Below are 14,829 nucleotides of genomic sequence, written 5' to 3' on the forward strand. Positions count from 1 at the left end.
CTACACTCACGAGTGCTAAACACACTTACAGAGACGCGAGCATCATCAAACATTCGCTGCTACGCGCAGATGTGGTGAGTTTTCACAAAATGGTGCGAGAACATTTATATTGACCCGGGGACCTGTTCCGTGTTGGATGTTTTGCGCTTTCCACAGCACAGTATGGATAGCGGGAGTTTGAAACCATCCACGCTAAGGTGTATGTGACCGCTATTGCCGCTTTCGTTCCCCGGTTACGGACAAACGATCGGTAAGCACGCTCTGGTAATCAGTTTTCTCAGGGGAGCGAGGAGATTGTGCACTTCATGGCCGCCCTCCGTGACGCCGTGGGATTTCGCTGTAGTTTTGAGGTCTCTGTCTCTTACTACCGTTCGAGCCATTAACCTCGATTGCGGTTAAGGAGCTTCCCTGTAGACTGCCTTGCTTCTTGCTCTCGCCTCGGCGAAGTGCCTTGGAGAATTTCATGAGTTTTTGGAGAACGATATTGCATTGGTTTCGGGCCTGGCGACTGTTATGTCACTCTCCAGCCGAGACCGGGTTTCGTTCCGAAATCACTCAATACACCGTTTTGTTTCCCTGCCCACCTTATCTGTTGAGCCGTCAGCCTCGCGTGACGCTGATGCTCAGAGCGCCGGGACCCTGTTAGGGTTTTACGGATGTATATGAATCGCTCGGCCGCCTTTCGTCAGTCGGACAAGCTGTTCGTGTGCTTGGTGGATGTAATAAGGGACGTGCTGTTTCTAAACAGAGACTTTCTCACTGGATCGTGGACGCTATCGAATGCCAGGGGAAGGATTATCCCCTCAATATCAGAGTTCATTCTGCGAGGTCAATATAAATGCTTCCGTTGCTGGGGAAGTCGTGGCCTAATGGTTAGAGGGTTGGACTCCCAATCGAAGGGTTGTGGGTTCTATTCTCGGGCCGGACGGAATTGTGGGTGGGGGGAGTGCATGAACAGCTCTCTCTCCACCTTCAATACCACGACTTAGGTGCCCTTGAGCAAGGCATCGAACCCCCAACTGCTCCCCGGGCGCCGCAGCATAAATGGCTGCCCGCTGCCCGCTGCTCCGGGTGTGTGCTCACAGTGTGTGTGTGTGTGTGTTCACTGCTCTGTGTGTGTGCATTTCGGATGGGTTAAATGCAGAGCACAAATTCTGAGTATGGGTCACCATACTTGGCTGAATGTCACTTCACTTTCCTGATGGACCTGGTCTAGAGGTATGTCTGTCCAGTATTTATGTTTTGCTGCTGGCTGGTCTTCCCAGAACACAATCGCCAGGTTTTACAAGCTGGATGTACCCTATGTAGCGTCACATGTACTTTCGGTGAGTTAAGTTTTATTCATTCTGTTAAACCAGCTATACAGTGGTTACCATGGCTGCTAACTCTGTGTTATGGATTATATGGTTTATGCAGTAGTCACCCCAAACGCCGTCGACTCTGTTTAACTCTCATGCTTGAGTGCTTATTGCTTTGTATCTGCCCTTGCTAGTGCAGATTTCGATATATTGCTTGAAATTATGCAAATTTTGTTAGGCTCGGAGCAGAGGTCTCATTGGTCTAGTTCCGCCTATCAGATGCAAGCACTCTTAGCGACACGGCCATTGGCTAGAACTGTACTGCTTATGTGAGGGGGTGATTGACTCCGTTCAAGGCTTCTCTTCACTGCTCTCACGGCAGGATTTTATACAGTTCCCATATACGTCTTAGCTGACGTAATGTTGAGTTACCGCCTCGAGAGGGAACGTCTCCGGTTACTATCGTAACCTCGATTCCCTGAGAGGCGGGAACAAGACATTCCTTTAGCCGCCGTGGTCGCTGTTTGAACAGCTGTGCTAGCATTCAGTCGTGATTCTGACGTAATTTTCGCGCCCATGCATTTTATACTGCCCGCTGACCCGCAAGTATTTGCATGCTTTGCATCAATTGGCCAGCTGTCCCCAGCTGGCATTAGCCAATAAGATTTCAGTGAAAGTGGAGAAGGGAAGAGTTCCCATATATGTCTTAGCTGACGTAATGTCTCGTTCCCGCCTCTCAGGGAACCGAGGTTACGATAGTAACCAGAGACGTTTCCTTCTCATGTGGAAGAGGCATATCGCAAACGAGGGCTTCAATTCTAGTAAACTCTCATAACAGGAACTTCCCTTGTATAATGATTGGCACCACAAATCCGAAAGGATCAAACAGACTGTTCACGGTGGCTAGAACACCTCTATTGGTAAAAGGCTTCTTGGTAGATGCTACTCTAATGCTGTGTTCACACCAAACACGAATAGAGCGTCTGGCGCGAATGATTTCAATGTTAAGTCAATGCAAAGGCGCGTTTACGCGCGTCTGGAGATCTCGCGGCGCGAATGGGGCGTTAAGCGCGGCGCGGAAGACGCGAATTCGCCTTATTCGCGCGTCTAGTTCGCGCGAATGGTGCTTTTTGTGCATTCAGCGTTTGACGCGAATTCGCGTCTGCCGCCCGAGTTGAAAAATTTGAACTTTGGCGTCAATTCGCGCCGCGTTAACCAATCAGGAGCCTGCTAGGAGTCACTCATTCAACAGTATGTTCCTGCAGCCTCGGGTTGTGCAGGAATACCCTTCTCCACTCATTCAACAAGGAGGAACGACTGATGTTGTCAGTGAGGAGTCAACCGGAGCTATATGACAAAAGTTCATATTTCTATAGAGACCGGAATAAAAAGGACCTATGTATATATATAAAACATATTAATAGATAAATTGAATAAAGGCCAAAGATAAGAAACGTTTCATTTTACCCCAAACGAATTATATTTTATCTTGAACCACTAAAGAGACATCAGAGCCAGCGGCAAATGTCAGAAGATCTAGCCGAGGAAAGGCTACTCTCGGCGGATACATGATGACGGAGCTCCCGCTGATCGCATGGAGCTCATCTCTGAGATCGGCGAAACACATTTTTTAAATAGACGCTGTCATTATAAATAAACCGCATATTTGAGTTTAAAACAACTACATTCTCGCCTGAAATACTTTTAAAACTACATTTCATGACACAATAACAGTAATATTTTGAAAATTATCCGAATAAAAATGGCGGTTGAAAATGCTCCGTGGACTCAGCAGGCAGAAGCCCCCCCATGACGCGAATTCGCGTCTGTTGTGAAGTTAATTTCACGCGGAAATCAAGCGAATTACTCGCGCGAATGAAGCGAATGATCTCAAAATGGTCAAGCGGCAAACTAGGCGCGGTAGACGCGAATTTGCCGCTCTATTCGCATTTGGTGTGAACATAGCATAAAGGTGAAAACGTCATGTTTAAGATCCCAGCTGAGCCCTAAGCTGCATTGACTAAGGGCTGAGTGTCATTGAAGTCCAGGTTCTGCAAAACTTTGCGTGGTCTTCTAGTGGGAAGGCATCCAAAACGTCAGCGTGGTTCAATCTTATGGAGGTGTAAGTTTGAGTCGGCAAGGATCTCTTGCGCCTTTTAACCAGATCTATGGCTTCAGCAACTGATGGTTTGAGAATTGAGGCCGTCGTCAACATAAAAGTCGCACTCCACAAAGTGTTGTGCCTCTGAGCCATACTCACTTGCTCCATATTGTGTTGCGTGACGAAGACCATAGATAGCTAATGCTGGCGACGGGCTATTGCAGAACACATGGACTTTCATCTTGTACTCAACAATCTCCTTATCAGGTTCGTTGTCCTTGAAACAAAGGAACCTAAGTAAATTTTGATGGTCTTCTCTGACAGTGAAACTGTAAAACATCTGCTCAATGTTCTGCTATCACTGCTATCGACTCTCTGCGAAAGCGTAGTAAGACTCCAAGTAAGCTGTTGTTCAGTTCTGGGCTTTTAAGTAACAAATCGTTGAGAGAAATCCCATGACGCTGAGCCCTGGAATCAAACACGACTCTAATCTGATTCGGGTTCTGAGGGTGATACACACCGAAGATAGGCAAGTACTATCGTTCCTTTCCTTTTTGCAACGGTGGAGTTAACTCTGCCTAGTCGTGATCAAAGACCATTTGCATGAAGTTCACAAAGTGAGTTTTCATCTCAGGCTTTCTTTTAATTGTGTGGCACAAAGCAGCAAGGTGAAAGCTTGTTCTCAATTGTTTGCCAGCTTTCGCCATGGTGATCGAAATGGAAGAGGCGCCACCCAGCTGTTAGACTCATCCATAAACATTTATTTATCCACAAGCTCCAGGAAAAGATCATCTTCGATGGAGAGACCTACTTTGTCATCATCCTTGGTTCTCTCAAAAATCATGCTGCCGAGGCTGCAGTCATGGAAAATTGGGGTGTGGTTTGTAAGGCCGTGAAGAGATGTGAATTGTAGTTGTTTGTGGTCAAACCTCTCCTTGACTTGAATACGTTTGGGACATAGAGTAAGGAGAGATGAGAGCACGTTAGTCCGAAAAGAAGTCACAGACTCTGTCTTGACACCACTTTTGGTGTCCAAGTATGATAGCCCTGGAGGTAACCCTCAGATTTTGCAGACACTAACTCCCTTAACAGGTCTCCCAGCTCTCTGAGCTTTACCGGTTCCTTATGACTGATTTTAGGAAAGTTCACTATCCTCCCAAAGAGAGCTCTTTCAATAACCTCGGGGGAGCCATAGCACTCCTCTAGGCGATCCAAAGCCATCCTTAAACCTACATCGGGGTTGGCAACATGTACAGAACGAATCCGTGTGACGTGCTCTGAAGACTGATTTCCTTACCATTTTTGTTCAGTCCTCTAATAGCGTTACAGAATGAAGATTTCCATATCCAGTATTTTCTGGACAATCATTAAATTTGATCAGGCCAGAATTCACTAGCTCTCGACGTACCAAGTACTTCGCAATATCACTCATACCTGCCCTGTTCTCTGCATAGCCTAAATGTGGCTGTAATGAGGCTCTACTGACAGAGCAAGGGTCTGGATGAGTAGAGAGGAGGTGATCAAAGCAATGGTCATGAACTGCTGGCGTTGGCCTTTCGGGCTACTGCGCTTTATGGCTATCGTCCTTTGTGTTGAGTTGACGAACCACGGACATCACTCTTTCTAGCATTCTTGGGTAAGAAATGAGAAGCACTGCTGGGACCAGGGAAATGCTTCTTTCGGTCTGATTGGACCTCGGGCAACAGTAATGGCATGTAATCGCATGTATGGTTCAAGTACTGGGGGTTTTTCATCACTGAGATGTAGCTGGAAGTGGTGTTCGACGTATTCATGTGTGCGCTGAATGGCGGCTTGAACTGACTCATGAAGACTCCTACTGCCCTGAGTACATTTGATATCTGTTGCTGCTTCAAGAATTTCAGCTTCAGCCAAAGCTACAGCAAACTCCCTCTCTTGCTCCAAAGCTGTTAATTAAGTGGATATACGTGCCTCCTTGACCTTCAAATCAGCTGCAAGATGTGCGTCTTTTATCTGCAATTCAGCTTCTCTTTGAAAGAAGGTGGCGCGTGCATGTGCAGCTTCAACTTTAGCAAGGGCCTTAGCAGCGGCCCTGCTAGCTGAGGATACTTTAGATGTATTTGATAAGGTGGAACTTTGTGATCTTGCTTCACGTGCCGTCTGTTGATCTTTAACACTGCTGTCAGTGATGGACGCTTTTTCCACTCCAGCTTCACTGATATGCGACATTGTGTTTAACGATCCTCCAAGATGTATCAGAAGGGAAGTATAAAGAGGCATTAGTATGCTTGAGAGGGTGTCTTGGCTTAGTTCCTTATCTTCTCGTTTCTGTTTTGCACGACGTGAAGCCGCTTTTTTACTATTCTGTCCTCAGTGTAATCACGGTAATTAATAGAGTTTTAATGACAATTTAAAAAAGAAATGGTAATACTAATTGTGGGGACTTTGATCTTGATTTATTGTCAAACCGGTAATAGTTACATCACTATATGTAACCCACACATTTGATTATCATGTTTGATTATCATGATTAGCATCAACATGTAACAAGATGACTAGAAGTTTAAGAAAATATTGATACACGCAAATTTTCACGTGATTTTGTTTGGCGATACTGTATCGATTCTAAAAATGGAATATCAATATTAAAAAAATAATAATAATCATACAAGATTTATGGCAGTTGTTTTGTTTTGGGTTTATATCCTGACCGCTAGATAGAACTTAAACAGTGACAGAAAATACTAGCAATTTTTTATAAAATAAATTTTAAACGTATAATACATTTTACTAAAGAATCCTGAAAGAGCGTTAATTTACCCCTTGTACTGCACAAAAATTGGTTAAATAACACTGAATGTTACATGGTCTGATTATTGCAAATCACTGTTTTCTGGTTAAATAATTTGTATTTATTTATTGCTAAGGTTTTCATATAGTGGTGTGTTCTTAATGACAGCTTTACTAAAAATATATCCTATTCCTAAAATTAGAAATATTCCAGTTTATCGCCTTGCCAGTATCGCAATGTATCGCAACCCCCGTATCGCGATACATATCATATCACCAGATTTTTGCCAATACACACCCCGAGCTAAGACAATGCCTAATTGGTCAAAACACTATTAGGGATGTGTCTAACAGCTGAGTTTAAAACCCTATGAAACAAACACTTCTGTCTGTTTTTATTTCTTAACTTAGTTTCTTTTTTTCTGCAGAGTTTGGTGTTCTAAGTTTTGCCGCAAAGCTGTGTCTTAGATTTTGTCTGTGTGCGCTTCAAAACTTCAACCACTGTACACAATTCTGAACCCACCCTTCAGTCAAATCCCAACGATTGGCTTCCCAAGACATCACTCCGGAGGCAACAAGATCTCCAGCAAATCAACAACCTGGGAAACACCTTTTGTTCAGTGAATAAGGCCTTACAATGAATTCAGGCAATTCAGCCCCAATCCAGAAGGGGGCGCCTGCAGCAATGCAACGCTGTTTGATAACTGGCCGCTAGCAGAAAGCAGCGAATGCCGTGAGTTGCGCACTTGAAAACAAAGCCCACTAGAAAATGACAATGTGCTTATTCTGAATGCGTCTCTCACAGACTGGCAAAATATTTCCATATTTATGATGTAATGTATCTGAATGCTACACTATTATTTATTATGTAATTTATAGGCTTTGCACTTCAGTCATATTCCAGTGGTGACACAGAGGCATGCGCGCTGATGTTTGGTTCACTGTATTTAGTTTTGATAAAGCACCAACTGTGCTTCAAGCTAGCGATGCTGGAACTGATGTTTTGTGTGTGTGTGTGTGTGTGTGTGTGTTCACATTCTGCCGGCGTGATTACTTCTACTTAAAACTGCAGAATCAACACTTATTGTCTTATTAATAATAATGCATCACTGGAATAACGCCGTTTAAAAGAACTGTGTTAGGTAACAACGTTTATTTTTTCAGTAACGGGGTAATCTAACTAATTACTTTTCCAGTCGTTACAACGCCGTTAACATTACTGGACGTTAAATGCGGTGCATTACTATGCACTGCTTTAATAAACTATGTAATCCGAACGCACCCCTGGCTCACACAGCTAGTGAGGAGGTCGGTTAATAATGAGATAAGCGATTATGATTGGCTAAAAAGAGAGTGAAAATGACCTTTTGCCGATAAAGGATATCTCTTTAACACATTTACATGACCAGCAAGCTGTCTGCTTATTAGGTATAACTGATATAAAAATGTGCATGTAATCGCACTCATTGTGGCCTGTGACATTGCTCTGTTTGAGCTGGACAAGCCTAACACAGCAACATTGGCTTCAACACAGCATTTTAGCACCTTCACTCAAGAATACAATGCAAAACTAGGCTACAATTAATTTCCCAGCTCTTACTGGACACAAAAAATGTAAAAACTATTGAAACAAACTGAAGTAATACAATTATACATCACATGGTCTGTAAGTGTCCCAAAGCTTTTATGATATACATTAACTCTCTCTCACACACATTGCAATTTACAAATAATGCAAGCAGCCAGTGATAGGGCTCTTTATACTCTCTCTCTCTTTATGTGTGTGTGCGCATGTGTGTATAGAGTTGTCAGTGTGATGATTTCAGGAATCAAGACCTCAGTAGTACAGTAGTACTGCTTTACTGAGCCTCTGACAGAACTGAGACTCTGCAGGACTCTATCACTTAGTAACACCACTTGAAAACAGGATAAATCCTAACACAAACAACAAGGAAAATCTATTACAATGGTCAATACAACACAATCTCATATATATACACATATATACACATATATACATATACATATACATATATATATATATATATATACCAATCTCACAGTTGAATATTCTGTGGGTGTTATGATTATGCCATTTTGACTAAATTTAATCAAATCCAAAACTGCTCTATACTGTATATCACTGACCATGTGGGGTTTTAAAAAGTTACATTTTGTTGAACTATTTAGAGTATGAACAGCAAAAGGAAGAGAGCAGGGAAAAGATGAGAACCGGAGGGGGCATTACCGCAATCTCCCGTCCTGAGCGGCAGCACCCCCTGGAATGACTTTAGTGATGAAAATGCTGGGGTCTTCACCAATGTGAGGGTTATCTGTGCCACCGGCGATACTGAAGCCCAGGCCTGAATTGCCCTACACAGCAGGTGAAAGAAAAGCTGAGGTTACACTCAGGATGACTATTCATTGAAACACAACTCTATGCTTCAGTCAGTGACTATGGGAGCATAAAGCTGGTTAAATTCAACTGGCAATGTGATATGCAAAATGGCAGTGTCCTTCCTGTATTTGAATTCACAATTCCAAAATGGAAACTCAAACGTATGATTACAATGCATTGCAAAATGTGTCATACTTCATTTATTAAGGCAAATATTATTAAATCTAAGAAAATCAATATAACTGTTAGAAGGTTTAAATTAAATGCAACAAAATATTGCTACAGCTTGCTCTGCTCTGTGAGCTAGTTTCATGTCGACTTGCATTGTTTTTATTGATTAGTTGTTGCAGCCCTAGTCTGAGAAATAGCTCTTGCCACAGTTAAAGTCAACCAAAAGTCATTAACAATGTACTGAGAAGCATTTGTTATAGTACAACTAATTATTTTATTACACATAAAAACATGTTTAGATGAATACTATACTTTTTCTAATTACTATAAGCCAACATGCAATGTACAGACTATAAAACACCTTCAGTCTTCAGCTGGACTGCAAAGAGTTATTACGTTACTGCAAATAAGAATCAGGCTTTAAGTTGAGCAGACAACAGCTTGTGGAGGAGCATTGTTTATTTATGCAGGAGTTAATAAATGTGCACTACAGAGCAGTGCTGAATTAGGTCACAAACAAGCTGATGAGAAGGGGGTGGGGGCCTTAAGCAGAGTCAGGGATTAAGACTTGACTGTGGAAAGCAAGATGGTGCTCTTTTTCTCCTCCCTGGTAAGTCTAGATAGAGTGGATAATGGATAATCAAAGTTTCTCATGCTTTCTCAAGCGCTGACAGCTCTAATGTGTTGCATTTTAATTGACGGCCTTTGAGCTGGTAAATGGAGTCACTGCAGAGGAGTATTTAAAGATTTGGCTGTGTAGTTGCTTGATTGAGCAGTGGGTCAGTGTTATACTCAAGCTGTTCAGAGGGGAAAAAACTGAGATCTGTGATAAAAAACAAAAAAAAACAAAAAAACATTCAGATAGAACAGCAGACCTAGTCATTCTACTCACCCTTTCCAGTGTAATCTCCTCATACTCAAAGTCAGCTTCAGTACCATTAACCTGTGAACAATACAACATGTCAGAGACTATTTACATTTTTCAATACTCAATTTATTATCTTTTACAGAAGAATTAATAAGTTTAGTTGACATTTGAATTTTGGGCAGTGTCCATTCAGGTAAAACTTAAATTGTAAACATACCAAATGCACTTGTAAAAGCACAGTTAGCACACTATTCCAAATGATATGAATTAATGTGCAGTGTATTCTGAAGCACAATAATCTCTAGTGTTTAGGCAGCATACTCAGGGCCGGCGATTGCTATAGGCAAACTAGGTGGGGTTGCCTAGGGCGACAAATATGTTGGGGCGGGGGCGCCCTCTAGGGTCACCCTTACTTTACATTAGGTAAGTGCACAGTTGATGAAGAAAATGAAGCGGTCTAATAAACCCTCCGGTGCAAATGGATAAATGAAGAAGATAAAAGGAAAACCCAATATAGAGATAAATCTTCTCATCTCAGCCATTACATCACATGAGGTGTTAAATGAAATGAATTTGCTTAGTATTGTGCATCATCACCTTGAACATTTCATTGCTGTCACTAAGCTATAACTAGATAGCCAGTCAGTGCTTAATTTGTGACGAGTGGGGCGGGGGCGAGAGCCGTGGGAATGAGGTGAGTCCCACGGAGGAGATCGGAAGGATATAAAACTGGAGCGACGACAGTAAAGGACGAGAGAGGACCAGGCCTGGACTATATTATGTGTTTGGTTTTTATTTGTGCGCGTCAGTCATCCGTAAGTTTTTTCTTTATTTTGTCATTAAAGTTTCTATTTTAATTGTCTGCCGGTTCCCGCCTCCTCCGTCCCGTGATCATGGAGTTTTATTGTTACATCCACTTTTTTCATTTAAAAGTACTGCTATGTGAACAAAAGTGCAATAACATTTGGTTTTCAAACACTTTAAACAAATAAGGTGCTTTTTTACAGCAGTATTCCTTTTACATAGTAGTAGCAGTTAAAATATTTCTTGTAACATTAATGTAATTAAATTAAATATAAAACAAGCTATTTGTCACTGCTAGGACATAGGAAAATATTTTATAGTTTGTTACAGAAAAAACAAGTTATGCTTAGAGTCTAGAGCCTCAATCGTAAAATTATAACAGGCATCTTCTGAGTAGAGACCTGCACGATCGAGTGTTTGTGCCAGGCCTTCGGTCTTGACTTTCCATTCATCAAGATTCTCTGACTTAGAATGGTTCCTTCTCATCACCTAACTTCTGCCAACCTACTGGAGATTGAAGACTTTTTCCTATGCCCATTGTGTGTGTGTGTATGTTAGACTAGTTTGAGTGTTTATGTAGTTATTAAAGTCTTACTTGTATCATACTTGGTTGTTCATTGTTTGCTCATAACTGCAGCAAAACTGAAGATAATCATGAAGATGAAGATTCTAATCATGACTAATCATGAAGATTTTTGCTACAAGCTCTAAGTAATATGGTACAATAAGAAAGTTATTTCCCTTAACCAGGAAATTAACGTTCTTAGAACCGACGGAAAAAATCCACCTTTGTTCATAACCAATCCTCTAGCCCCAGCTTGCCTGCTATGGTCCAAGGTTTTCGTCGGGCTAAAAAACCTGGGCCATTGGCCCCGAGGAAGCACCAACGAGGCAAAATCAAGCACCAGAAGTGACAGTGGAAACGCGACTGGCCCTGGCACACACTAGCATGCCCGCTATTAGCCCGACAATGGAAACGCAGGTTATTTGGTTATTACAAGTTTTGTTTTGAATATCCGCCGGTTCCCGCCTCCTCCTTCACGTGACTATGTACTTTGTATACCGTTACACCATAGCTTTTAAAACCATATTTAAAGTCACCTTCTAAGTTTGTTTTAGAGTCTCTTTGGATTTCAACCTTTGACACTAAAAACAATAAAAATAAGGTCTTCCTTAAAGGGGTCATATGACGTTTGCTAATAAGAACATTATTTTGTGTATTCAGTGCAATGCAATGTGTTCATGTGCTGGAACAGTGCTGTAAATACAACTTAACCACTTATTTCTATTTGTGTCCTCTTTTGGAAGGCCAAACAAAGTAGTTTCAGTTTCACAATGAAACACACAGCATCTCCACAACATGGCTTTATGCACCCAGAGCTTGTAACACTCCAATGAGAAATGAATAATTAAAATTGCATCATATGACCCCTTTAAACGGCAGTGTCTATCCACTGATGGTGTAATATGTGACGGCAGTCAACGCAACTTTTGAGAATAACTCCGTTTTGATTATGTAATGAATGAAGGGATTGGGACTATGTGTTCATTACCACTGTAGCCAGCTGCGACTGGTTTGGTCTCCATGGACAAAACTACACTGCCAAAATCCTGAACATTAAGATAAATGAACAAGGACATAGGACTCCAATCAGTGATTTCTACTAATTTAAATTTAGTTTTGTAGCTTGTATATTTACATTGAGTATATTTAGTACTTAAAAGACTTAACTGTTTGCACAATGTACACCTTTTGGGTCAGCATGTGTATTAAGTATATTACACAACTACACAGTAAACATGGAGCACCAAATCAGCATATTAATTAGAGTAACGGCTGTTGGAAATGTAGTTTTGCCATCACAGAAATAAATTATATTTTTTAACTATACAGAAATAGAAAAAAAAAAAAATCATAATATTTCACAACAAATGTAGCCTCTGTGAGCATAAAAGCTCTTTAAAAAAAGAAAGAAATCTTAACCACCCCAAATTTCTGAATGGGATTAAATATTTTACTTTGAAATTGCCATTTAAGTTTTTGACTAGTTGTCCAGATTACTTTTGCTAAGTTATAAATCTTTAAGTACTCAACACATTATCATCAATTTCAGTGACATAGTCATTTCTTTAATTCTACTCTTAACAAAGCCACAGAAACACTGCCCGCATAATGGGTTTCCTCTAAACAAAACAACCCAAAAACATTATTCTCACCCCACTTGCCTTCACAACATAATTTCCACATGGAGCCAATTACACTCCCCTATCACATAAGACAAAACGTCGAAGAGTCCCTGGAGAATCTGTATGCTACCCAGAACCTGTGGTACTGCTGATACAGCATAAAGGCTGAAGTGAAGGTTGAATGCGTGGTGCATGATTAGAAAAACAGACGTAGTGCCCCTGAATGGCACAATCAAGACTACTGACCTCGATACTCCACAGGCAGACTCAAGGGAAGTGAAGTGGAAAACATTCACTTGTACATTTGTAATTTGTAAACCAATGTAATTTCAGTACAATACTGAATGAATGCAACCTTTGACTAATGGGCCTCAGAAATGATATTCCAGTCTCTATGCTAATATGACATCAAAGCTCCAGAGGTACCCTGGTACAAGCACATAGTGCAGAAAAAAAAAAACGTCAAAATACAAATCCGGTTTAGTTTAAAAACAAGTATTTGCCAGATGTGTATTACTATTGTTCAACAGAATGTAAATAGCCTACTCTATTTTTTTTTTAAGGTTTAAATCACACAAGATTCCTTCCAACATTATTTTATATAGTAAATTCCCTTTGTTTACCAAAAAGTTAAGTTTGCTTAATTTTCAATAATTAAAGGATAAATTAAATTAATGTTTTGTGTTTAATGTTTAATGTGCATCTCAGAAAATGCTTTATTTAAAACCCCAATTGAATGGCACTTAAATGCACTTAATTCATCTGTCAACTTTATTGTAATTGTTCACAGTACAAGTACAGACAGAGAAACAATGGGTACTAATTAAATGTTTATTTTTGATATATGCATTGCATTCTATGCATTAAAAAAAAAATTCTAAAAAAGGAAACTTAGTTGTTCAATTTAAGAGACCCAGGAGTCTTGTTTTCTCTTGCATAATTAATATTGCACTTTAATTGAGCAAAAACAAATCTTATCCGATTCTCGATTAATCGATGGAATTTTTGGTAGAATACTTGATTACTAAAATATTCGATAGCTACAATTTTCAAAACGATTCACGTTTACACATATCTGTAAAAACGGCCAAAAACACTGCATTACATACGCCAGGCCTGTGGTTGGCACTGTCACCTTGTTAGTAAACATTCCCTGTAAAGAAGTGACGATTATATGTTGTATATAATGCGTCTCCACTGTCGGTTGTAATATTGGAGAAGTAAATCACACTTTTCTGAAGAAGCGTTAGCAAACTCTTGCGCAGCAACAACAGTACCATGAACTCCGCCATTGTTGTGTATGTTTGTTCCCACTTGCCTTTGGGGGGGGGGGGGGGGGGGTGAAATGTGAAATGCTATTTCATGCATACTCAGTTTTTTACTCTGTTAAAGAGTTGGATTCCCATAGCCTGGTAATACCAGACTCTGCTACTTCACTTTGCTTCGTAGACAGAGTCTGGAATGGCATAATAAAGAAGTGTTTTCTCTCTCGCTAGGGGGCGCTTGTCTGAAGTTTAAAATCATTGGTTACCTGTAAGCCAATCAGATACGTTTAGTTATGACATATGTTATGCGCCTGTACAGCCACATCGAAGCACAGACATCATGCATCGAACTCAAATCTATGATTGAACTTCCACTGTAAACCTGTTGTTAAACACTCTTCTTGTTCTGGCTTCAGTTTGAAAAAGAGTTGAATGTTCCCCATAACAGAGCGAATTGCATCCCATGTCTCGTTTCCCATTTCCGCGGTCATTTCGGTTTTCAATTTCTCTAACCTACAATGTAAAACTCGACGCTTAGCATCTACGTCACGGCTCTCAGCCCGCCCTCTGTTCGTTGATTGGCCCGGCTGTTTCCAGACCGGTGGCAAACAGAAAGCTCTGATGCTGTATCAGACTGAGTAAAGAAGCAAAATGAAATTGAGCGGAAGTAGGAAGTCTGACGTAGTCAGGCTAGGATTCCCATGCTAAACATGGACAAAGTTTCAAAAATTAAGTTGTACGTTTGAAGGAGTATTTCTGTTCCAAAAATACTCCTTCCGGTTTGTCAAAAGTTTCGGAAAGTTTTTTTCGAGTATGGCTCTGTGTGACGTTAGATGGAGCGGAATTTCCTTATATGGGTCCTAAGGGCACTTCTGCCGGAAGAGCGCGCGCTCCTGTATAGCAAAGCACTGAGAGCACAACAGACATTCACTGATCAGAGCGAGAGCGTTGCGAAATGTCACAAAAGA

The 14,829-nt window shown here is 41.0% G+C and overlaps 1 protein-coding gene across 18 annotated transcripts in view; it reads right to left on the minus strand.

Annotated features, from left to right (window-relative positions):
* Positions 1–14,829, minus strand: part of LOC128022506 (discs large homolog 1-like protein) — a 126,627-nt gene that overhangs the window by 34,844 nt on the left and 76,954 nt on the right. For all 18 annotated transcript variants that reach the window (XM_052610257.1, XM_052610165.1, XM_052610271.1 and 15 more), the window contains 2 exons: positions 9,630–9,680; positions 8,417–8,541 (listed from right to left, as the gene is read on the minus strand). In XM_052610257.1, coding sequence (XP_052466217.1) covers positions 8,417–8,541; positions 9,630–9,680 — 176 coding nt within the window. The remainder of the gene's footprint in view (positions 1–8,416; positions 8,542–9,629; positions 9,681–14,829) is intronic.

Source organism: Carassius gibelio, chromosome A2, assembly GCF_023724105.1.
Source record: "Carassius gibelio isolate Cgi1373 ecotype wild population from Czech Republic chromosome A2, carGib1.2-hapl.c, whole genome shotgun sequence".
Classification (NCBI taxonomy): Eukaryota; Metazoa; Chordata; class Actinopteri; order Cypriniformes; family Cyprinidae; genus Carassius; species Carassius gibelio.